General features: G+C 35.5%; 1 protein-coding gene across 1 annotated transcript in view; it reads left to right on the top strand.

Moving 5' to 3' along the window:
• The first annotated feature begins 331 nt into the window (after window positions 1–331).
• The window catches only part of CSMD1 (CUB and Sushi multiple domains 1), a 1,526,452-nt gene continuing 1,500,479 nt past the window's right edge, over window positions 332–26,304 (top strand). The window contains exon 1 of the mRNA XM_075202483.1: window positions 332–1,031. Within this exon, the coding sequence (XP_075058584.1) occupies window positions 944–1,031 (88 nt within the window). The 5' untranslated portion in view covers window positions 332–943. The remainder of the gene's footprint in view (window positions 1,032–26,304) is intronic.

Below are 26,304 nucleotides of genomic sequence, written 5' to 3'. Positions count from 1 at the left end.
GTTTTTTAAGCTAATCCCTTTGGTGGCGAGCCATGAGAGCAGTGATCACTTTAATTAGGATTCATGATCTGATCACAGTCTACTTAGTGTTGAGCTGAGATCACTGCAACAACCCTGTAACAATGACAAGTAAAAGTAAGCTCATACCAACAGAATGCCTAGTAACAGCGGTCGTGTACGCTGCTGAAAAAAAGAACCATATAGTATCTGCTCATTCCACAGCTCATTCATTCATCCTCACAGCCTTTCTGCATTTCTCATTTATGACAAGCCACATGCAGACCTTACAGTGAGTTACAGGCTTCGAGGCTTATTGGAAGTTCACTGAAAGTTTAATTCTTACAAATGTTATTTCATGCACCTATTTACTGGGCGCTCTTGAACGCTGATGCATGAATAAACGTAACCTCTACTTGGCATCCCGTCAGTTATAGGACTGTCTGCACAAAGGACTAGTTGGTGGGGTATTCCAGAGGTGGGAAGACGTGGATGTAAGGAGACTGATGTTGGGGAGGTCTGTGTGCAGCTCCAGTCTCTTTCCCCTCTTTGTGCTTAGTGATGGTTGAGTCCAGCTCCTTCTGCTGGTAGCACTACAGTGTGTCTGCTGCGATCTTTCTGTTTCTCGTCCCCAGCAAATCCTCCTTCCCTTTCTCCGGGTCCCTTACTGTGCTCTACAGTTCCTCAGTCGCTGTCTTTTCAGCACCACGATCTTCCAGCTTCTCTCCTCGGACCTAACCAGGATCTTGCAGCTCTGCCAGTCTTATCCCTGCAGTGGCTCTAAGCTTTGCATTATGACATGAAAGCCAACTCCAACTGGCGTCAGACCTTCTTTTTCTTCTTTTTGAACCTGGATCACTACTCGATTTTCTGGCTATTTAGTTCATACGATTTGATTAGTGACAATTATTGGGAACGGTAAATAATCGTCGCAAAAGCCGCTTGGATGTGTGGAAAAAATACAGACATGACTGCGTTGGGGAAATTGAAGTATCTGCTGTTTGTGTGCGTAGGGTTTCTCACTGCAGCTAAGGGTAAGATCTGTGCATAACATAGTTGTATATAAGGTCTCGATGTACTGCTGGCCAGCCAAAGTACAGTCTACACGTCTGAGGTCGTAGCCCTCAAGTTGTACATTAATGGATTAACACAGAGCAAGCTGCAAACAGCAAGCTTACTTTTTTGTTGAATGTATTAGAGATGAGACTGAATACTGGCAATACTGCCTTCCCATAGCAATACAATCATGAGCAAATGGTGGATTTGGTGATCTATAACGTGTGTAATTAGGAATGTGGTAACTCTATGGCAGTTTAGTCTATAATAATATAGTTAGATAAAGAGGAATATAGGATGAGGTCATGTTTAATATACCTGTCCAACCTATGCATTCACATTATGGCTAGATTTGTTACTGGAACATTGTGTTGTTGCATTCAATAACCCATCTATTGCTTGTTAGATTAATATTTATTGTAAGAGGTTGCCAATGGCCACCATTAATTATCTGATGCCATCGCTACATGCTTGGTGCCATTCCTGGTACTGTGATTGTTGGTAAAGGAGGATTATGGCATTGTTTTAACATTGTAGAAAATATGGTTGACTCACCTCTCTTTGCTATTTATCCCCATGTTATTAAGTTTCTTTTCCCTTCAGTAGCCAGACATGGGGTTAGTAAACTACCTTAACTTTGGACATATTGAGTCTATACGTCCTTTGCATCTTGATTTTCATTAAATTGCTACACTGTGTTAAAAAAATATATATATTGTGCCTGGCAAGTTACAAGTATATGGTGCTATTTCCAATTCAACTAGGTTCTAGCTGTCTGGAAGTCTTTTGACCCCACATGCAAATATTTACAATCATTTGGTGTCATCCATCCCCAGATAATGTTGTATATATATGCAATCAGTTGACTCCCATATGTAGTTTAAAATATTTATACATTTATTGCTTCTATTAAATACCATTCTCAATATATTACAGATATTATAGAGCAGGCTTCTCAACCTTTTCATTTCATATAAAGTAGACGGCCAGGCTAAAATGCAAATGCACAGTTCCAGGAAAATTATACATTTATTTCTCTGCAGGCGATATGTGTTTTAATATATTATTGCTTAATCTAGGTCAAACAGCAATGCAAATTGGAAGGTTAGATGTTTGTTGTATTGCTCTTACTAATAGAGGTATATGACACCCCTCTATCGACTCGTATATTATACATGTGTAAACTGCCTTAAGTAAATTATACTTATGGCCACTAATGCTTTGCCCTTTCCATGTACAGTTCCTCCAAATGACACTCTAATCTTAGTGATATGCTTCTTGTCCGGGTCATTGGTCTATGATATAAACTGCTTCTTTTTGGGCTTCTGACATACATAATAATTTATATTAACATATGACTTGTTATACATCTCAGAATCACTTGAATTATAATAATTTTATGTAAAACAATGGAAATCTACAGTAGTACAATAATGAATATGAAGAATATGATAGTGTTTCTGTTATGCTATCTGTTAAATCTATATTTAAGGGAAAATACAATACAACTAAATACAGTAATTGGACTCCTGTTTGAAACTTTGAAACTTTATGTGACCACATTGTACCCCTGTACATTATAGTTGGTTTAGGAAGAAATCACAAACATGATTGTAAATCAATACTAGTTTACAGGGTTAACGCTAAAGGCGACCTTGCAATCTGATCTGGTAATGAAGAGGCTGCAGGAAGTGTGTGATGTTTTCTGTACAAGCTTTGAATAAATCTCTAGAATGAGCTATCCGTGTGCAGCCTGTAGATGCAATAGGCATCCTCTGTGTGCTTGTCTCTGTGTGTGGGCTTCCCTGCTACTTACATTCTCTATTCCTTTCTTTCTCCTACTGTGAGGTACTGTAAAATCCATCACTCTATATAGGGACACATGTCACGATCTTTCACATGAACACATCTGTGGGCTTTCAAGGAAAATATTCAATTTTCAACAAACTTCTACAGAAGGTTTATATTGACTTTCAATTACCTGGAAGCTATCAATAATAGTGTGGTTTGGCTACCTGTCACAGCCCATAAAAAGCCCACAGTTGTACTGTAAACACCTATATGCACATTCCAGAACTCTGCAGAATGACAAAAAGAGCATCTTGTAACTCAGAGGGACATGTGACCAGAGGGGAATGCAGCTGAACAGCTGATCCCTAGAGAATTCCTTCCATGTCTCTGCTCTGGCTGTGTACATACAATCCAGACTCTTTTCTGTCATGCTATGCCCAAAAAAAGCATTTTTTTTTTATATATTCATTTTTTAAAACAATGTGTCATTTTTATTAAAACATTGCAGCACAATTCGCACATACATTTGCTCAAAGTACAACAGAGTCAGCATTCTCTATTAATTACAGTGTATACTGTACCATACTTTTAACCCCAGGTCTTGCTTTGGTCTGTAAAAGTTCCTGAAGAAACGTATGCTTTCTAGTATCTCTGACTCAGCCTTAGCTGTCTATTCAACTAAAACATGACTAGCCGAAAACCATTTCACTTAGGCATTTCTATGTTCAATTTGATACAAACATCTTAAAACTCAAATGGTCACCGGTGAAGACGTGGGTCTGACTGACTGACCCGATTTCAATAGAATGCTGCCAGCCTCTGGCTGGGGAAAGTGTCTTTGGCAGAGCTGGGCACACGCAAGAGATTGACTGCTGGGCTATTTGCTTTAGCATTTATCCTAACATACACCTAGATATGATGGATCTGGAACCTTGAATTTACACATTTTGCATTCATGGCATGGTGTATAGGAAAATGCATGAAATGTAATAGTGTTCATACACCAATGGCATTGTCCTCAGATGTATAATCCATATTATTAGAATATAGCACTATGCACTCCTACTACATAACATATGCATGACAAAAATAACCTTGATTTATGGGAGTATACAGTTTACCACTTAACCTCAGAATACGGTAATGTAAAGCTTCAGCTAAGAATAAAATAGATCATCTGACGTTACAGTACATTGGAAATGTACGTACATTATAAATCATTGGTGCTATTTTATACAGTGTGCAAAACAATGTTGGAAGTTGACTGACACTTTATACTTGTATACAACTGTCATAAATTTTACAAAGATTCTGAACATTGGGTATGAAGCTGCTTTTTTTTAGGTGCAATGGGTTTTATAATCCCAATGGGGTATTATTTACTAAACTGCGGGTTTGAAAAAGTGGAGATGTTGCCTATAGCAACCATTCAAATCTAGTTGTCATTTTGTAGATGTGCTAAATAAATAACTGGAATCTGATTGGTTGCTATAGGCAACATCTCCACTCTTTCAAGCCCACAGTTTAGTAAAAATACCTCCAGGAGTCATATAGATGAGAGATGGTTTTGAGACAGATTTGAACCATATCTAAAACTATTAGGTTTATCTTCAGAGGGGAATATAATTGGATACTATCATATACCATGTTATCAGGCAGTGCAGGTGTATGTGTGCAAATTTTAGGTAGCTTCTTCTCTATTCATTTGTGAGTGATACATACAAAGCAGTTTACATTCCTTACAAATTGATAGTGAATTAATCTTTACTGTGGATTCAGTTGAATTTGCATTTTTTACTGTTAAAAGTTTCCCCTATAATTATAATGGTTTACATGTGATAAAAGTCTCTGTAGCTCAGTAGCGCTACGGAATTTGCTGTCGCTACATTAATAAATGATGATGATGATGGTTGGTCTGTTGGTCCAAGCTAAACAGTTTCTTCCCTCAGTGAGATTTGTAAGTTTGGTCCTGAGTCTAATCATTTATATTCTTAGAGTCAAGTCATCAACTATTCAGTATAAATGATCTACCTGCACTAATGGATTCTACTTGTGATTATTCTGAGAAATGATCATTAGGCAGCTCCACAGCTCCAATAGGGCCAACATACGTTGATATCCAGACTTTCATCATGGCCACTAAACACACAGATTTGTGAGCAATTTGAACACACTCATGGATGACCAAATTTAACATATCCAGTTGTTCAGACATTAGACAGCAGCATCAGATTGCTTTGAATGGGTACCTTTAATCATGAGCTTAAAGATGATGTTACACGTGGTAAAGAGGGTCATTGCTTGACCGGTTTTTGCACCATGCCCAATCAAATTTGATTACATCTTGATCAGTTATATATAATTCACACTATGCAATGGATGGACAGTATTGTGAAACTAACCAAATTGACCAACCAAAAATATGTGCGACAGCCTAATAGGAATAACTAAGCCCTCTCAAATGTGAAATATCGTATTAACATATTTTTAATATCAATGACAGTAGTTCTGTAGTTACAATTTAAGACGTTTCCACCAATCTATGCTAGAACCCAGCCTTCAATAAATCAATTACAGCCACTTTTCACATTATTGATGATGTATAATGGATATCGTCTAAATATTTGCTCTGATTGACTTCATTATCTGTTGATGCAACTTGTTATGCAATCAATTATTACTACCACAATTAGTGAAACAAATTGGATAACAATTCTAATAATACAAGTAACTTTCTATCATTGTTGAAAATGTATATCTTCAGAAAGCAATTTCTGCATTTGACAGAAGGAATACTGGGTCCTATCTTTTTCCTTGTAGAAGTCTGGGCTATGCAATCATAGGAGCCTATTTGTACTTAAATGACACACATAATTGTTATTAATTGGCTTATCTATATTGATTTGAAAACTCTTCAAATGCTCTAGTGCATAGAACTGTACCTTATGAGTTCATCACAAAGGTTATCCTTCAGGCTTCAGTTTGTCTGTCATCACTATCTTGAATACATTTTTTTCAAAGTAGTCCATTAGTCCATTACTCAGTTATCGCCGGAAAAGGGCAAATTATCACTTGATAGAATACATTTTTATAGTAAATAAGCAGACCTGATGCAGAGACAAACCAGAGACAAACCTTTCATATGACACATTACATATATATACATTACATCTAATTGCATCAAGTATCTCCATATACAGCTATCACTATCATTTTTTTGTTAAAAATTGTTTTAGACACTTGAAAAAAGCCTCAGTAATCCACTTACGTTGAGCTTAATTTTAAGTAACTTAATCAAAGTAATATATTTACAATTGGTACTGTTGCTCTGTAGTGCATCAAAATCTGCCTCTAGATCATGCTTAGATTTTTCTATAATGCTTACTTGTTTGGGCATTTATCATTCATCTTTCTTTTCCATCGTCTTTCTGACCAATATCTTCATAATGGCAGTAGCATTGCATGCAAACTTAACAAAGATAGTAAAAAAATGTTCACTATGCCTAAATTGCTAAGACTGGGAGAACAATATAATCTTAGTAGTTTCTATTATACTATTAGTTAATTTGCATATTAAAAAAAGAACATCATTAATATAATACTACTACTACTAATAATAATATAACATGATTTAATGTGTTTAAAATAATGAAAACAAAAATAAATTTAAATTTAAGCTCTATAGTCCTATACACACAGTATACCCGATAGTTCGGACTAGGCAATTGCTGGTGGCAATGTTTCAGACACCTGGGGGTAAACGTATCAAGCTGTGAGTTTCTGGCGGGCTTGAAAAGTGGAGTTGTTGCCTATAGCAACCAATCAGATTCTAGTTAACATTTATTTAGTACATTCTACAAAATGATAGCTAGAATCTGCTTTTCAAACCCGCCGGAAACTCTCAGCTCAATACATTTACCTCCTGGTATTGTTTTTAAGTTTTTAAGACTTTTAAGCATGCATATGTTCTGTAATTAGTTTGTTAAAAAAAAAATCTATGACTTGCATGCATAAAGTCTAAGTTATATGTGTTCACCGTGAAAGTATGCAATGGGCAGTTTAAAAAAATATATTATTTGCTGCAATACATCTATTATTAGCTTTACCAGTTTGTGATAGTCCCTCCTTAAGTGAAGCCCCAAAGCCTTTTCTAATAAATGTTTTGTAGTAATTAACTTTGACTATGTCTTCTGTTGAATACTAAATAAAAGTATAAAGCAATCATTCCATGTCAGAAAATATCTTAACAGGATGCGAAGTAAATATACTTATGTTGTTATATTGTAATGCTCACTTTCATTTACATTCAGTATAAATATTTATGTGAAATAATAGTAACATTTGGTTTCTAACTATAAACAATTTAAATTTAACGCTAAAAATGGATGGAATTAAATAGCTGAAAAGTAACTAGTAGGTAAAAATGCAATTTTCTATTTCTGTCTAGTTCACGAACTTGCTATTTTTAAGAGAAGTTTTACACCACCAGGAAAGTTGTTTGTAGTGTCTGTAGCTGTCATCATACACAGTGAATATTCTATTCTAAGTTGTTGCTGGTGCTTTCTCATAGACTCTAGAAAAACTCTGTTCCCAAGAGGCAATCTGTCAATGCATTAGACATGTATATTGTATTTTCTACAGCATATGGACTCTGCAAGAGTCTACCAATTGTATATTCATGATGCATACAGTGGAAAATGTGAAAATGTATGGCTACCAGGGTGGATTGAGTGCTATTAACATGAATAGATGTAAGGCTACATTTACTGAAGTAGGATTTAGACTGAGATATTAGGTAAAAGGAAAATGGTTCACTGTAATACAAGTTATGTTCAGTAAATATACTGTTGCTAGCAAAAAAACATAATGCTGTACTCTTGAGATGGTTACTAAGATTGATTTTGATTTAGTTGTATGCTTTTATCATGAGTTTAACAGGAACAGTGAAAATGTTGCATTGTAGTAAAAAACAATGGTGCACTTATTTGATACATACATTTAAAGCAAATTAGTTAAATACTATTATAATATTGTGTTTCTCTGTATCATACCTCTTCAGGCAAGCTTATAAAATTCCTCAATCACCCTCTTAACAACTCTAGGGTAACTTATTACCAACTTTTACACAGTTCACGCAAGACAACAACCCTCTGAAGCCCTCACCAACATTACTATGTGACTGGATCCATTAGCACAATAAGCCCCACGGAATATGCTGGTGCTATATAAATAAATGTTGCTGATGATAAATAGTGTATTTGTTATGTGTTAGGTATTCACTGTCAGATTTTGCTGCCCATTTCATTATCATTTTGTTCTTGTGACTGTTGTGTTTTAGTTATACACATATGGAATAAGAAGGCTCGGTATGTGCATGTGTACAAGTAGAGAAATATGTCAATTGTCCAGGGTCTAATGCCCTCTGAGGGCAACCTGTCTATTGATATCATTATTTTTGTTGTGCCACTGCAGCTACCATTGATCAGGAGATGTGACACACATCAGCAAAATAACTTAACTGAGGTTTTACACTTGCAGCTTAGCTAAGCCACTGTCATGAAGGTTACAATGGATAAGAAAACTCCTGTGAAGTCCTGACCTTTCACCCTGTAAGGTGGGGTATGTCAGTCTCCTGGTATTACATTAGAGATGGAAGCTTGTGGTCTATAAGAGACCACTGCAGCAACACAATACTTATCTAGCCAAGAATTTAATCCACCAAGTATCCACCACCATTGTTGCTCCACCAGTAATGGCCTTCACAAACTATATGTTAGAAGTTGAGAGGGCCTGAAGCTGGGACATAGATTGCTCACAACAACCATTGGATAAAAAATGGTATGCAATAAGGGTGGGACCACATATTAAAAACAAGAAGAAATTGATCCTCTGTATTCACCTTTAGTAATATGTTAAACATCACTAGGGCATTTTGATACTATATAGCTAAATGCATTAAACAAAAGTATCATTCCAACAAGGCGCTGATGGTACACACATATAAATGACCGATATATAGTATATGTAGTCTTATATTCAAATGAAGAGAATGTCATTAGAATTCAGTCCAACATAATTTTCCAAGGACTTTTTCTTAGTGATAATCTCATTCCGCATCCATATTCATACCATCGGATCATATAGAAAACAAAAAGAACATGGGGAATCCCATAGTGTATTATCCTTCAGTAATATTTATTATAAGCATAAAAGGTTATATAAAAACATAGAAAGCAAAACACGGATCCTGAAAAGGTAAGTAATGGCTGCCTACCAAAAAAGACTGTAGATCTCCGCATAAAATAAAGTCTTTAAACTGGAACACCTCCGGGATGATGGATAATTTCCACATCAGACATGACAGCCAAGATAACAAATTCAGGTCCCCACCAAGGCGTTTCGACCCACCAGGGGTCTTTTTCAAGGTGTATAATTAGAAGAGCAGTGGTCTCATATTTATAGTGTCATACAGAGTTCACAGCCAATGCATATTATATTAAAAACAGAGAATATTAGTTCCACATATTGCAATACATTTTATGCTGGCGCCAAAGTCTTCTCTATCTGGCTAGTCCATACATATTTTGTATTTTTAACTTTTCTTATGCTATGTAGTTCCACCTTATTGCACCCCAGCAATGGCTGAACTGCTGCTGCTCCATCCTGAGAACCTCGCTCTCCTCTCAAAAGCGCATGTGCTGTGAAGCCCAGGAGGCCCACACCCAAATTTAGCCATAAGGTGCAGAGATGCAGTGTCCAGCCCCTGTTGTGATTTAATGGGTGTGATGGTCACAAAACAGTTTATGATCAAACACTTCTAGTAACTCCCCACCCTCTCCAGCTACTATCAGATTATTCCCTTGGTATTCGATAAAGCTGCTATTACTTGGGGAGTACTGTATGCTGGTAAGACTGAAACATTCTGTTGTCCATCTTATGTATTTTAATGTGCGGTAAGTGCAGAGGATATATTTCTTATTATCTGCATAATTTTAATCGCATTCTTCAATTATTTCAACCATCGAATGTATGTGCTCTTTTTATCCCAACTTCCATGTCTCATAAAATTTGAACCCCGAATTTAACCTCAATATCCAGCTTAGAGCCGCAGAACGTAACAATTTATGTAATTGTTTCTCTTTCTGCCTCTCTTACAGCTCTCACAATGTTATTGGTATTTGTAATAACTATGTCGTTAATACATATTTGCAATTCTTGCTTAATTTGTTTATTATTATATTACAAAGGATTAACATTTGTATACTGCAATGTGAATAATACATTTTTGTCACTAATCTTTGTTTCTGCTCATACCAATTAATGGTGATTTTAGTTTTATAAACATATTAAAATACCAATTGTCATAATAAAATCACTCCAGGAACAATAACAGTGGAAAAGGTGGACTCAAGGACAATCTACATTCACATTATTCAGATGCTGCGTGCAATTAGATTTTCAATTGACCTTGTAATGGATTGTTGGTGATCTTATTTTGTGTAATTGCAGACTGAATTGCTCATCAAAATAAGGTGTAATGTAGAATAGAATTCCATATATGTTGCTTAAGAAGAGTACTCATGTCCAAAGTAATGAATTACTGTAAATGATTTCAGAGAGACTCTCCTTCCAAGAGGCCAGTATGCACATGAACCAAACTTGTTTAATGTAATACAGCTACACAGAAAAAAAAATTCCTATACAACATACCATTATGTAAATATGCTGGAGTTAGTACAATTTTTGCGACTATTTGAATATTTTACTTGAAGAACTTATTTCACACTATTCAGATATTGATAGACCTTGGAATGAGAATATTATTAGTATATTTTATCCTAAATTCAAGTACATATTTAAATATTTTCTCCATGGAACCATGGAAATTTCATAAGACCTTAGGGATATATTTATTAAACTGCGGTTTTGAAAAAGTGGACATGTTGCCTATAGCTCCAAATCAGATTCTAGCTGTCATTTTGTAGAATGTACTAAATAAATGCTAACTAGAATCTAATTGGTTGCTATAGGCAACAACTTCATTTTTTTTTTCAAGCCTGCAGTTTAGTAAATATACCCCTTAGAATTAAAGATATGGCTATCCATTTTTATCTATGTCATGGCAGTCACTGGAAATCAATACTACAGACTTTCCATTAGAAATTAAGAAATTATTGCCTGACCCACATGCTGTAATATTGCAGACCGCATCTGTGACCTGAAATGACGGTAATGCCTGACAACAATACTATCCTTTATTTCTCTTTTAACTATTTACATCCTACTATTATTTATTAATTTTCTCTCTCTTCCTCTGTCCATACAGATCAGAGCTACATATACAATAACTGTACCTCATAGATTACTGGTTGTGTAGAGTTTTACAATACTAAATAACCTAGAATACATCAGTAAGCATATTCTGCCACCATGAGAAGTATGTATGGAATCTGGGATCATGCTACACTGCTCTAAACTATATGGATATTAGAAGTCACTAAGAAGTATTGTGACAAACTAAATGTTCAAAGCTGTAGTCCAAATGCCAAATGATTTTATATAGAATATAGCAATCTGAGTCTGTCACTTAAAATGTCCACAGTAATTTATATTGGGAGGTACATTCTCTCTAATAATGTACAAGTTTTCCTACATAATACTGAAATGATGACATCTACATAGCAGAACCTAATTAGATTATTTATATGAGTTTATAAATATATTAATTTCCCTTTTGTATCATTAGGGTAGCATATGATTTACAACGGTACTGGGCCGGCTAACAGTAACCAGGTGAGATGAGGAGATGTAGATCTGCGGTAACTACATATATATATATATATATATATATATATATATATATATATATATATGTACAGTCTTCCCCTTCTGGCCACACCTACATTAAATATAACCATTACTTATTTGCTGTTTAACTGGGTTGAGTCTTACCTGCACACAGCTTTTTAAAGACTATTACTCAAATTCTCCCCAAGCAGCAGTTAGACACCTGGGCAATCAGCTGACACATGTTGGATAGTACAGGGGCCTACAATAAGGGCTTGGTCACAAAACTCATTTTAAATACATAAACAGGTCTTTCATCATCATCATCACCATTTATTTATATAGTGCCACTAATTCTGCAGCACTGTACAGAGAACTCATTCACATCAGTCCCTGCCCCATTGGAGCTTACAGTCTAAATTCCCTAACATACACACCCCAATGTATGCAATTTATTAGCAGAAATTTAACCTACTAGTATGTTTTTGGAGTGTGGAAGGAAACCGGAGCACCGGGAGGAAACCCACGCAAACACGGGGAGAACATACACACTCCACATAGATAAGGCCATGGTTGGGAATTGAACTCATGACCCCAGTGCTGTGAGGTAGAAGTGCTAACCACTAAGCCACTGTGCTAACAATATATATTATATACAGTATAAACATAAATTTCATATAAATTACTCTGAAGAAAATATTCTTCAATGTTTCTTTACTTTATACACTTACCCACAATGCAGTTGACTCCTGTTTTATGCTTGATCTTGATTTCCGACAGAGAGCAGATAATTGTATTGATTTTAAAGAGAAGCATGTTCAGAGCTGCACTGACAATTTGCTGTGAAATTGTGCCTAACTAGTCCATATTCTGACAAATTACACTTTGGCAACAGAGCCTAATGTCACAGTTGATTAATTCAACTATTTAACAGAAAATGTATAATAAATATAATTTATTACACTTCTGTTCATTATAGAAAGTGATCTGCAGTGCACCTTAACAGGCAGATTTCCTATCAGACATATCGATCTCTTATAAACAGAAGCGAAAAATAGACTTTACACAAGTACTATATCTATAATATCCATTGATGCTTCTGTTTAAATGTCTTTGAGTTATTAATTTTTTATGCTTCCACCTTCAATGCAATAAAAATGCTGAGGCATTTACTGAAAGCAGATCAGCATCTATCAAGAATTCATTCAACATCCTTTTACCTGATGAAAATGCTTTTTAAATTAATTTAAACTGTGCTAATCTCATATATACCAGGCGCTGCTGACCTTATTTTCTTCTAGTTTAACTAATACATGTGCGCTTTATTTTATATTGTCGTTATTGGTTCTACACCTGGTATGGCTGTGTTTTCTTTATAAGTGCCAAGATCAATGTTTCACCTTGTATATAAGAATGTGTCAGTGAGAGAGTGTTACATATGTAATTATTCAGCAAAAGCTGCATTGAGGTTAAGTTCAGATCAATGTTCCTTCTGAGCTGAAACAGTTAAAGCAAAGGACAGTCTGTACAACTGAATTGGAGCAGCATAAGCAGGTGACATCAAATCTATAATTCTCTTTTGCTTTAATTAAAAAAAGAAAAAAAATACATGATTTTTATACTCTATCTAATATTACAGTTTATTATTGGTTTGTCAAAGCAATCAAATACTTCATTCATAGGGTGTTGATGACCTCTTCTGCACAGGATTTATTGACCAAATTTGGTGACGGTCACTCCATGCCCTTTGACATTGGATCACTCATCACAATTGCTCATTAAGTAAAAGCTCGTGAGTGCCACCATCTTGCCTGCAGACAAAAGAACATTGTCGATAGGAAGTTATAGAGCTATTTCCTGAAGTGCAGAAAAACAAATTAATCTTCAATAAAAAATATATTACATTAACTGGACAGTCTTTTCATTCAGATAGTTTTATCGCACTTAAATACACTCATATTTTTTTATGAAGCCTTCCTTTCCATGTATACCCATCTTTTTCTGTTTGTTACATTTCTGACATATTGAATTTCATGCTCTTGGCTTTTTATTATATCATACAGTAAATGTTTCTACCCCTGGAATCACAGCACCACTTTCAGTCTTTTATTGTTCTGTCATTTTTTTTTCTTCTGCTGTTGCCTTGACACCCAACATTCGATTTTTAGACTCAGTTTTCTTTTTTATGTTAAATGTTGGCTGCCTTTCTAATCAGCAATTACTTGTGAACATTAAAATTCTGCTTTATCTTTAGAAACCAAAATCATGATAAATTTATATTTTACTATTAAGATTTATTTACCTGCTTGGGGCAGACATAACTATATCCTTACAAAGAAATAAGGATCACATAGGGTTTGAGTTTACCATAGGTTAAAAAATGAGCAGACTAGATGGGGGAAGTGGTTCTTATCTGGCGTCAGATTCTACATCTGTTTGTTTTGGTGGCTGCCATCCGGGCTTTTCAGTTATGTATTTATATCATAAAACAGAGCTGTGTATTCCCTGGTACAAAACCCAGTTGCTGTTCTCTCTCCATTGGACGCAGTACAGCCAGCAATATTGGGCTGTATTCCAAAGGAATAAATTAAAACCAGATCTGATGATATAAATAAATGAAAGTACAATGGAAATTAGAATTAAAAATGAATGTATTTAGTAGAATACTCAGGTGGCATGTGCAATCCAGTACATTGAACTCATCAACCCTTTTATGTCTTTTCCATGTCTGCCTACAGAGGGTCTTATTTGCACCAGTTTGATTGGTAGATACATTTGCTAATAATATATGTTATAGTATTGGTACTGGTATTAGCAGTAGTTGCAGAGAGCAACACTTTATTCAACAGTCTACCAATCAGTGTATTTTCTGACTTAGAAGAGAACACATGCACAGTGATAATGAAGAGAACATCTGTGTGATGCACTAATCAGTATATTAACCCAGAGAGAATAAAACAAAGAATGAAAGAAATAGCATGAAGTTGTTCTTATGCACTTTGGGCCTCATTTAGACTAGGACGCAAGTCCTTTTGTTCAGCGCAAAAAGCACTTTTGGCCAAAGATCCATCTCAGTTTGCACTCAGACTGTGACGGATCTCCCCATTGCACCTCTCTCCACTTAGAGAGGTGGAACGGGGAAGGTAGTGGGCGAGCCTAACAATGTAACGGTGTGTTCATGCACTTTACATGCTATTTTGAGTTGAAAGCAACCGCAGATAGGTCTCTAGGAGACGTATCTTTTGCAGGTGCTTTCAGCCGGTGCAAGAGACCTTGGTGTATTAAAAACAATTGATGTAAGTAAAAAAAAAATTAAACTTTAAAAAAAAAAGGTGTGCACCCCTTCCTAAACAGCATTACCAACCCTTGTGTTGTTTCTGGGGGAAAGAACAATTTTTTTTTTTATAAATATATATTTTTTATTTATTTATTTATCTGCTTTACAGGGCACTATGCATGGTACACTCGCATGCTGGCCTATAAGGCAGATTAAGAGGCAATTTACACTTACAATTTCAGTGTACATTGTATCCGACTCTAAATGAGGCCTTTTATGTGTTGTACTTTGACTTTTTTATTTTGTCTTTAAACATATAAAATATAACCGCTATCTGTGGCAGCTATTGTTATCTTAATAAATACTTAATGAATAAATACAGTATTTATTCAATAACCCATTTCCACCAGTGCGTCAAACTAATGTTTCCTGAGAGTTCCTTATGGAAATGCTCAGCTTGCTACATAGTCAAGTTATAGGACACGTCACTGACAACAGAGAAGTAGTCAGACAACAGATGGAGTGTTAAAGTTTGATCATAGAATTTGGGAAGCTCACATACCACTACTTAATATTTGGTTTACTGTGCAGACCAAGCCCTTAGTATTATATATATAAATTATTTTCATTTATCGTACACAATAAATGAAGCAGGTTCTTAAAACCTTATTTTTCTGTGTAATTTTCTTCGCTGTTTTATTCGCTGCTTGACAAATCTTACTGTAACATGCAATCTGATCAAATGAAATGAGAAAGTATACAAGCTGTGTTTCAATAACATTAACAAACAGTGTTTGAAATATGAATACACTATTTGTAACATCAGATGTCAAAAATGATTTAGCCTATGACTTACTAAAGGATGTGTATTTATTAACACAATATAATGGGAAAAGAACAAAATATGTAAGATATATAGATTGAGCCCCTATTTCAACTTGTACCCCAACAGAAATTAAGGAGTAACATAACATATAAAAAAAACATCTAAATGTTTATTGAACATGCAAATTCCAGGCACAGGATATATAAACGTTCCATAGCTAAAGGTACCTAAAATGTAAACTTTTTGTCAATGCATTTGCATTGAGTCAGAATTAACCTCAGAGAGCACAGTACATACAAAATGATTTTTTCTGTTCCAGCAGAATTTGTATTGCATTTGCCCCCCTAGGCAGGTTTCGTAGTGGGACACCTTGGGCAGGGTCACTGGGCTATCTGCATTTTTTGTTCCTATTAGGCTGCTGAGTCGAGTTCCCTGGGCTAAAATTTGCCAGTGAGCCCCTGATTAGAACCATGTCTTGTAAATTAGTGCTTTAGTAATAAACAAAAGCTCATTACAGAGCCCGGTTCTCACAGTTTCTGTAGAGGCATAAAAGCAAGCATGATGGACATATTTAGTTAAGTATAAACAAATCAGTTATTTCAGGCATAGTATTCATCTCAGCAATGACACAACCTTTGATATCATCATTACCATTTATTTATATAGCGCCACTAATTCCGCAGCGCTGTACAGAGAACTCATTCACATCAGTCCCTGCCCCATTGGGGCTTACAGTCTAAATTCCCTAAGATACATACACACAGACAGACACATAGATTTGGGTCAATTTGTTAGCAGCTAATTAAACTATCAGTATGTTTTTGGAATGTGGGAAGAAACCGGAGCACCCGGAGGAAACCCATGCAAACACGGGGAGAACATACAACTCCACACAGATAAGGCCATGGTGGGGAACTCATGACCCCAGTGCTGTGAGGCAGAAGTGTTATTATTATCATCATCTAATACTTGCTTCTTGGTGAAAGCAGACATAGTTTGTCCTGCCAAGTAGAAAGCTACTCTAGCTTGCAAGTGGGAAGAGTAGTATAGACTACAGGAGTACAGAAGCCTGGCGACTAATAGGCTTGAGTGTCTTTTAATTTCCTATGTAGGCGTTATCCAATTTGCTTGGCTGATATATAGAACATTTGCTAAACTGCACAAAAAATAGCTGTTGTGGGTATTATCCAACATGTTATTATTTGCCATTTGAGCTTTTTTGATCCATTTCAGGGGTCATTTAGTTATTGTTGAAAGTGTGTAGTATGTGGTGTTTGCTGTTTGTCATGAATAGAATACAAAAGCTCAGTTGTATATTACATATTAACAAAAATGTAGTAGAAAGTTAAGACATGACAGAATTATTAATTTTACAAATATGCTTTCTAAATGAAAATTTTACTTGTGTGGTTAGTTAATAGTCTTTCAACAAGCCATCACATATAATGTACTCAGGTTGTAAATTAGGCAAACTAGCATTTATTCTGAAGAAATGCTGCATAATTAAACAAATACAGTCAAGCTGTATTAAACCACATAAAATACACTTAATCCTACATTTAGGCATGCAGTCTAGTACAAAAGTTTGCATTGCAAGTTTTTTTCGGAAACCCTGTTTGTATGGATGTGTTATGGCGATGTGCCTTCCATGATATGTCCATGCTGATGTCCTTAGGTCCATTACCCAGTTGTAGCTTTGCCTCTCTCGTCTCAGGGTATATGGGTCAGTGCGGGCAAACAGAAGTACTTGCTGCTGTGATAAAGATGAAACACATGTAGTATAGATGAAGGACACAACTCACGTTACGTTACATATAGTTTTATTATTGGAGCAGATATACTGTCTAATTCCATACATTTTTCCTATGGCCAGCATTAAATACATTATGTTATGCTAGGTGGAGAATGTGGGGTTTTCTCAATGGAGGTACAATCCAATTTAAATGTATCAAACATGTTCAATAAGTATATTTAACAACAAGGTCCACAGGTGGTGGGAATATAGAATATGTAATAATATTCTTCTGAGTATACTCTACATGTTCTATTTTAATCCCTTTGTGTTTGCTAACTCTACATGAAATGCGGGCGTAACTGGGCTTTAATTTGTTTATATAACTGTCAGCAAAGATCAGAACTCTGTGACCAGTTATCTCTGGAAGGTGGTATGGTTCCTAATAATGAACCACAACAATCACACACTACCAAGCCCTCCTACTTATCTATCCTAACAACAATTTTAGGTTCCAGAGAGTGGAGTGTGGTAGTTGTAACAGTAAAATGAAAGACATGTCTTTATAAATGTACACTTTCTTCAAATTAATCCTTTTTATCCCCCATTCAGTGATTTAAAGTGTTTGGTTAGTTGTTATTTGTTGTTGTTGTTGTTGTTGTTGTTGTTGTTGTTGTTTTTGCTGCTCCTGGCCCCATAACTACCTCAAACCTTGCAAAAAGTATTTATATCTATAATATCCATACTTGGGAGAATGAGGCATTAGATTTTGAGGTGAAATCCTGGGGCTGATCTAATTACACAAAAGTAACCTGGAAGTATTCAGAAAAAGTGTATATTTTTGTAATTATTAAAGTTTATACGTATCAAATGGCCATAAAATAAAAATATATTTAATTAAATATACTACAGATTGAAAGGCTATTCCTTTTGGAAAAAAATCACAAAATATACATTTGCTTTGTTAGATTTAGATTTAGAGAACACTGCTGTATGGGATGCGACTGTATGGCCAATTGAAAGCTGCAAGCTCTCAGCTATTGGTCCATCCAGCCCTCATCTTGCTCTGCCCATCCTTATGATAATCTGCCACTGTGGTCACTGCTGTCATACTGAACATTCACAGCAGTTGCACTAAGTGCATCAGCAGATTCTGTGCTAGTGATGTTACTGGGGGCATCAGCAGTATGTGCCGGAGATCCAGTCTGACTTACTGGTCTGTGGTCACTGGTACCATGAGCATCTGGACAAAGGCTCCTATTTTGTTGCCTTCATATACTTTTATATAAAAAAAATAATGAATGCAACTGACTATTACAAAGAATAGTTTTATTATTTTTAGCATTAAAATGTATATAGTTCTTTTGCAAAAAATTTTATAAGCTATTCTATGTACAAAGTGTTTTTCGTTAGTAAATTAATTCTTCAAAGACAAACCTGGATACCTGTCTTATTCTATTGAGCAAAAGGTGTCATTGCTTTCATACACTAAAGCATTGTATTAAACTGCAGCTGATACATATAAAACTGTCTGCAGACACAGAAAAGCTTAAACTTATGTTAAAGAGCAAGATAACAAGCGTTTAAGTCAATAAAATACTTAATGAGAGAAAACTAACTGTACCTGTGGGGAAAAAAAATCAATAATTTTAGGAAGAAACAATGTATTTTTGTAACATAAATAACAACATACCAAACATTACCCAGTATTTCAGTATTTCATCTTAGTTTGCTTGCAGAAATCTTAGTATGAATATACTTCATATACTTATTACTATTAAGAAAGTGTGCCTAATAACCACAGCAACAGTTTTAGGACTTGTTTACATAAACATTTTTTCCTGTGATTCTTGTTTAAGCAGATGAATGCACTGAAAATGTGCTAAAATGCATTGGAGAGCAGTCATGGAAGCTAAAGTAAAACATAAAAAAACAGACCAGATCCAGGGACGGGCTGGCCCAGGTGGCAGGGGGGCATTGGTCCCCCGGGCCACTCAGTTTTAGCACTGTTAGGGCTGGCCGGCCGCCCCTGGAATGGAAGATGAACTGACTTTGACCCGATGCAGCCGCGTGTCATGTGATGTGGCCGCCTGTGCGCCCCTCGGGCTGATATATGCCAGCCCGTGCCTGACCAGACCCCATCACTTGCCTGTCTAGCCCTGCCATTCTGGAATTATTTTGCCTATGTATTAGTTGTTCGGGTAATTACCATCGTAATAGCGATTATTACCATTATAATGTATGTTATGGGTGTTTACTTCATTGATTGTGCATATATTTTAGGATTTAGGATTTGCAAATTTGCATCTGAATTCGGGTGAATCTGCACAAATAGGATTTTTGAGGTTCCATACATATCTACGTGGAAGGTGTGTTTCCTCTGCCTTTTGCTTTAGCAGTGCTTGGGTTGATCAGGTGTTGCCCTCTTCTGTTAAAATTATGGGACTGGGTTACATCTGTAATTTTGATATTTGCAGTTTCCAGTTTGTGTCCATAGCGTCTGCTATTGTATTTATAATGCATCTTCGGTTTCAAAGTCACTAAATCAAATAGCTGTTTCTCATTTACATTATTACAAGTTATAGCTAAACTTTAAGTTTGCCTCATATATTTTATTGCACAAACTATAGAAGGACATTTGATTCCCATAACTGCCATATTGCCACCTGAGATCAATTTATCTAGCTGTTCACAAATAGTTCAGAAATCAGAAATGTGTTATTATAGTCATAAATCAGCTTCAACAGTGCTGCATGGCTATTGAAATGTATAATTAAGTATATAATGATCAGAACACTGATTTACAATTAACTTCTTCAAATAAAATAGTCTTTGCATTCTCTCTGTCGAAAAAGCATGAAAAATAAGCAGAACAAGCAATATTTATTGCAATGTCATATGGTTATTTCAAATCTAATCCTTCTAGAACATATTTCTCAAGGAATCAATCTATACTTGGTTTTCGGATGTCGATAAATTCTGCATATATTAAGCTAAATTCAAAAAGTAATTTAATACTCCACAAGAATTGTTATAGTCCATTAGGAAAATAAAAAATGCAGATCAACTGAATAACAACTAAGCTTGGGTTTCTCTTTTATATATTTAGGACCTCATGTAAGGCTGCTATTGCGCTATTGTGTCTTGTCCCTTCTATCTATCAGGGGTTAACCTGCTGCTCTACCTAATCTTCTGCACCTGTTGTGTCTTTATTTATACCTGCCTCTCCCAGTTACCTTTGCTTGTGATTGTTGTTTATGTTGCTGTGCCTGACTTTGTTGTGCTCTTGTTTCTCCTGTTCCCTGTGACTTCTACAAGCTGCTTACTTACATCTCTTTACCTGGTTTCTCTCCACAGCCTTTTCATCTGCACCAGCCGTGTTCCTTGTTGTTTGCTTTTAGCCTTTCTCAGCAATCCTTTGTTCAGTATCTGCAATACTCGGTTTGTACCATTTAGCATTATCTGGATCATATCTGTTCAATAAATATCATGTGCTTTCACCATATTACGGGCTCCATAGCTGTCAGTTTCAGCTTTCAACATTGAAGTGTGACAATGCCCTTATACTCCCATCCGTCCCTTGTTCCGCCTCTACAAGCGCAAGTGCAAGATGCGATTCAGTCTACATATGGTCACAATTCTTTGTGGCTAGATCAATATGAAATGTGTAATATTTAGGGGTATATTCAATTAACTATCCCATCCGCTATTATGGGTGGCTGCATGGGTCCCTTTACTGCAACATTGCAGATTTCCGTGCGCACCCTATAGGGTTGCGAAAGGAAATCCGCGTACTTGCTGTACCGTAATGTCACTTTATAGGCACAGCCACACGTAATCGCGGATGGGAAAGCCAATTGAATATGCCCCTTAACCTCAAGTATCAAGCTCATCTTTTACTAAAGACTCTAAGCTTGCGAGCTTACTGAGCTGGTTTCTAATTGCTAAGAGTTGAGGAGTATGTCTGAATGATATAAATAAATGTTAATAATCATAATATTTATCCACCATTTGTAATAATGTCAATAATCCATTTGTTATTCACTAAAACATACATTGATTTCTTCAGTCAAATGTAACAGAAAATATGGAGATCAATACAAAATATTTCTTTTTACTGATATTGCAAGTCTAACCATTTTCATCCCATGAACTCTATATTTCCAAATTGTTTATTTTGGATACGGCACAAAATGCTCTGCAGAAAAACAAAAATTGGATTTCATACACAGAGCAGAGCTGAGCTGTGACATCAGAAAGGAACAAATCTGCTTGATTAATGAAAAGGCCTTGGTGAAAAACTGAGAGTAAAGCCAGAAATATGAAAACAATGTAATTAGAAATCTTGCTGGAGGTCATGTACAGATCAGTACATTTAAGTTTGCTCATGGTATAAACCCCTTTTACCTGGGACATAAAGTGCATCATACTATTTCCCACTGAGTACAAGGTATCAGAATTTATTGCATATAAAATAACAATGTACATAGTTGTCTGTCCAAAATATCGTCTTTTTATTATTTGAGATAAAAGTGTATATTTGACTATATTTCCTTTATCCACACTATATTGCTGTTGCTGTAATTTATCCACTTAGTTGTAGCACACTCTGCAAGCAGAGTATCACTGATATTAGAGAATTTTTATGAATTGAAAGCATGGGGGGGTAGATTTTCCATGTGTTTTAATTAATGTTCTGCTAAATCAGGATCTCTTAAACTTTCAAATACCTAAGTATATTGCAAAATATTCATTGTTCAAATGCAGGGCCTGATTATCCAATAGAAAAACCCCAAAGATCATTAGAAGCGCAGACTCTCCTTTCCAAAACCAACAACATACAACCATAATAGAAAGGAAAGGGGAGACTGTGCTACTTATAATATTTGGGTTTTTTCTTTTTATAATTCTTGGGGATTGACACACAGCAATCACTGCTAGAAGCATCAAGCAGATCCTCCAAGCAATTAATAATATTATTATATGGTTGCAAATTTGGGTTAATTGTAATATATATTGATCCTGTTTGAGACTTATCATTTAAAGTGTAGGCTTATAGCCTCAATAGCTAGTAAACCATTTAGGATGCACATGGTGACTAGTTCAAGTCCCGTATGAGGGATTAGTTTGAAATATAATTTAATTTATTGTTTTATAATTAATATATGTCTTTAAATATTAGTTAATTAATATTGGGTTGTGATGGTAATGTGTTTTGATTAATATTCCTGGTTCATATATTTTATTGGCAATAACGTATACTTATATTGTGGTTAACATATGTCTATACATTTTTTTAAAGAATAATCTATGCGCTTTGATGCTGAGAAGCTATTATATTCTTGATATTACTGTCAGATACTACTGTCTTTAGTCAGCAACCATTGGTATCCTTTGTTGGATACACTGTTTGGTGGCGATTATCCAATAGAGTGACTAGGTTGCAGCCTAGGGCACTAGGCTTTTGGGGGGCACAACATTTTACAGGGTGCAAAACTGTGACAGGGAGAGGTATAAGCTGAAATTCATTTTAAAATATAAGAGAACAGTTGTTCTCCAAAGTAAAACAATAATACATGAAAGAAAAATGTAGTAAACTTTTTATCTTGTCAAATTCCCATAGTACAGACTGAAGACAATCAGTCATCCTCAGGTGGGCGCTCGTGTATAGCAAGTAGGAGAGAAAAGAATGTAGACCGACGCAAGCATCACAGTTTCCCCTCCGCCTTCATCATCTGTACCTCTCGTTCATGCCTCTGTTCTGCTATACAGTTCTGATTTTAATGGAATGAAATGAGAGACAAAGATTTCTGTGACCCTTTTAAACAACCAAGTGAAGCTGAATTTTGAAAATACAGGGGGGTGGGGTTGAAAGAAGATAGATTTTAAAGGGCAAGGTTTTTTTTACCTACCACATATACGCCTGGCGCGATAGATGAGGTGGCGCTAGGAGCATATTAGCCTAGGGCACCATGAACCCGTAATCAGGCCCTGTTCAAAAGAATAGACAAAATTGTGTCTCACCTATTCGTCTTTCCTCTAGTTTAAAGTAATTACCATTCAAAACAAAACTGATATTACATATATGCTAACTCTAATATTCTACACTATCATATATTATTTTGCTTCCGACTGTAATACTTTTTGTATATTGTTACTTTTAATACATACATTCTATTTCTACATGTCCTATGATTTATGACCTGCACTATGTGTAAATTGTTTTAATTTATTCTAGCTACAGATTGTCTTTGACACCACTGAACAAATGGCTGCAGTAATCCATATTCACGGACATCTTCACTATGTCTAGCATAATATTTTACATACTGCTGCACTTTCGTTTTGATTTAATATGCCTGTCCCTTTTGGGGTTTCTCTCTGCATTATCATAAATTATCAACATAATTTGGCATTCCTTTGTTAATGCGCATTAACATCTCATGGTGGACTTGCCCTTAAACTGAACCATGGTATAAAGCTATGTTAATTAAGAATGCTAGAGTGCAAGCTAAATTCATGGTACAAGTCTACTGAAAGTTGACTATCTCACAGCAGCGTGAACCTGAACTCACAGCAATTACAAACACTTCAATTATGTTGATTGGTTGGTAATTAGTTTTAATTATTTCATTATTAACCATGAATCCAAAAATTAAAAATGAACACTTCTAACGCTGGCTATACTGGATCGGTTTCTAAATTGACCACTAAACTTAAAGTTTTCTCACATAAATAAAAACCGAGAACATCAACTTATATAGTATATATGTAAATGGTTTCTGAATTTTTCAGAAATAAAGCATTTTGAGATTGAGACACCCATGGAGTAACTTAACTAAATGACTAAGGTGCTTACTATATCAAACATACCATATTTGTTTGTTTCACATTTTTCAAGTTATATTAACTAGCAATCTACATTTTGGGTACTCTTTAAAAGAAGAAAAGAAAGTCCTGGGGGTAAATGTTTGAAGCATGGGTTTCTGCAAGTCGATGTAAATTTACGACTTTGCAGGGGAAATTTAAAGCGGCAATGGCTTTTAAAGGCACACTTGCAGAAACAGATGGTTCATACCTTTACCCCCTGGAAATATTTAATCTAGAAACATAACTGGAGGAAGTAAATTTGTATTGTTTGCCTTCAGTAGCTATGTCTTTCTAGCTGCAGTTATAGCTTATTATAAGTGCTGTGTAGCCATTCATGAAAGTATTACAAAATATGTGTGGTATTTGTGTAGGTAATACCGAATATTGCTCAAATTCCAGCCAACAAGAGCTTATTACAGATTACAACCTGGTCTATTATTGCAGCTTGGTGATATGTTTTCAGATGAGGGATAACTAAAGGTACATTAGTTTTCCTAAAGACGTTTGAAGATTTTATAGTCTTGACTAAACTTTGAATTTGCTTGGTGAGATTAATGTACTGTGATACAAATACTAAGTTTTCAGGGGGGGTAAATATTATTTTAGCCCCACTATTCTCTCTTGCAATGATATTTCATGATTGACTGATCTTATTATTAGACATATCAAGAGAATTGAGAATGGCTTTAATTCAGCTTTATGAATGCTGGTCAGATGCTATTTCCTTAATATGTTGATTGCTACATGTGATTTATCAAAACCATGAAACCATTGGGAGTGTAGAATTGAATCTATATATAGTTGTACTTGCTGTTGCTGTAAATTTTGAATTCTAAAGTTTTCCAAAAATAAAAACAAAATTATAGAGTCCCAGAAAGTAAAGAAAAAAGAAAAAGAAATTATAAAATGTGACACATAACGGATAGCACTTCAATTATTGCTACACCACATCGTTAGAGTAAAGTCTGTAAACTCCATTAAATTATTTATTTTCAACATGAACTGACTGTTCAAATATTATGGTCAGGATTTATTAAATCTAGTCGTTAGGTACTCCTGAAAAGTCATATTTTGAAAAACTCCATAATAATAAACAGGTTAAAAGTTAATTTAGCAAGTTGAAGCAGCTCTCCCTACAGAAGGAAATCCTCAAAATGTAACTTATTACATACACTTGAGAAACCCCATATAATTGAAAGCATATAAAATATACAACACAAATTAGTTATAAGATGGGATGTTCCTAATATATAGGTAAGCTTTATTGATCCAGCTTATATTCCCACTACTAGAGCAAAACAGTTGCTTTTCAGAAAGTGCAAGTATAGGTCAGTGATGGGCATCAGGTGGTCCTAGAGCCACATGTGGCTCTCTGAGTCTCCTTCTGTGGCCCCTGCTCCTTCCTGCTTTATAATCAGGCTTATTTATTATGACTTGTAATACCTGCTTAAAATGGCTGTTGATATGTTATTACAGGTATTACAGGTATGCAGAGCCGTAACTTAGAATTCTAGTGCCTGGGGCGAGAAAGACAAATGCCGCCCCCCTAGCCCTCACTTTTAACCAAATGAACCTAAAATATTCCTAAATTGTGCCCCCCTTTAGCGTTGTGCCCTGGGCAGTCGCCCCTGTTGCACAGCCCTAGTTACGGCCCTGCAGGTATGTGTAAATGTATATGTATGTCTTAACTGAGATTAAGGCTAATAAGTGGCCTTTTTAAGGTTAGATGGCCGCCCATTTGGCACCTGAAGTGTATCAGGTTGCCTATAGGTCCATTCATTTACATTATTATTTTAACTATTAGTATTAAAGTTAATTTATTAATCTTAAAGAACATTTGCAGATTGTGCAAAATGAATGACCATGTGCATTAGCCCTAAAATATATAATTTTGCTTTAACATGCTCACAATTGATTCAGAGAAATGCCACTTTCTTTGCTCCACTTACTGCAAAAGACATTTCCTTT

Source organism: Mixophyes fleayi, chromosome 3, assembly GCF_038048845.1.
Source record: "Mixophyes fleayi isolate aMixFle1 chromosome 3, aMixFle1.hap1, whole genome shotgun sequence".
Taxonomy (NCBI): domain Eukaryota; kingdom Metazoa; phylum Chordata; class Amphibia; order Anura; family Limnodynastidae; genus Mixophyes; species Mixophyes fleayi.
The sequence above is the reverse complement of the archived record's forward strand: the minus strand, read 5'-3'. Positions and strand labels throughout refer to the sequence as shown.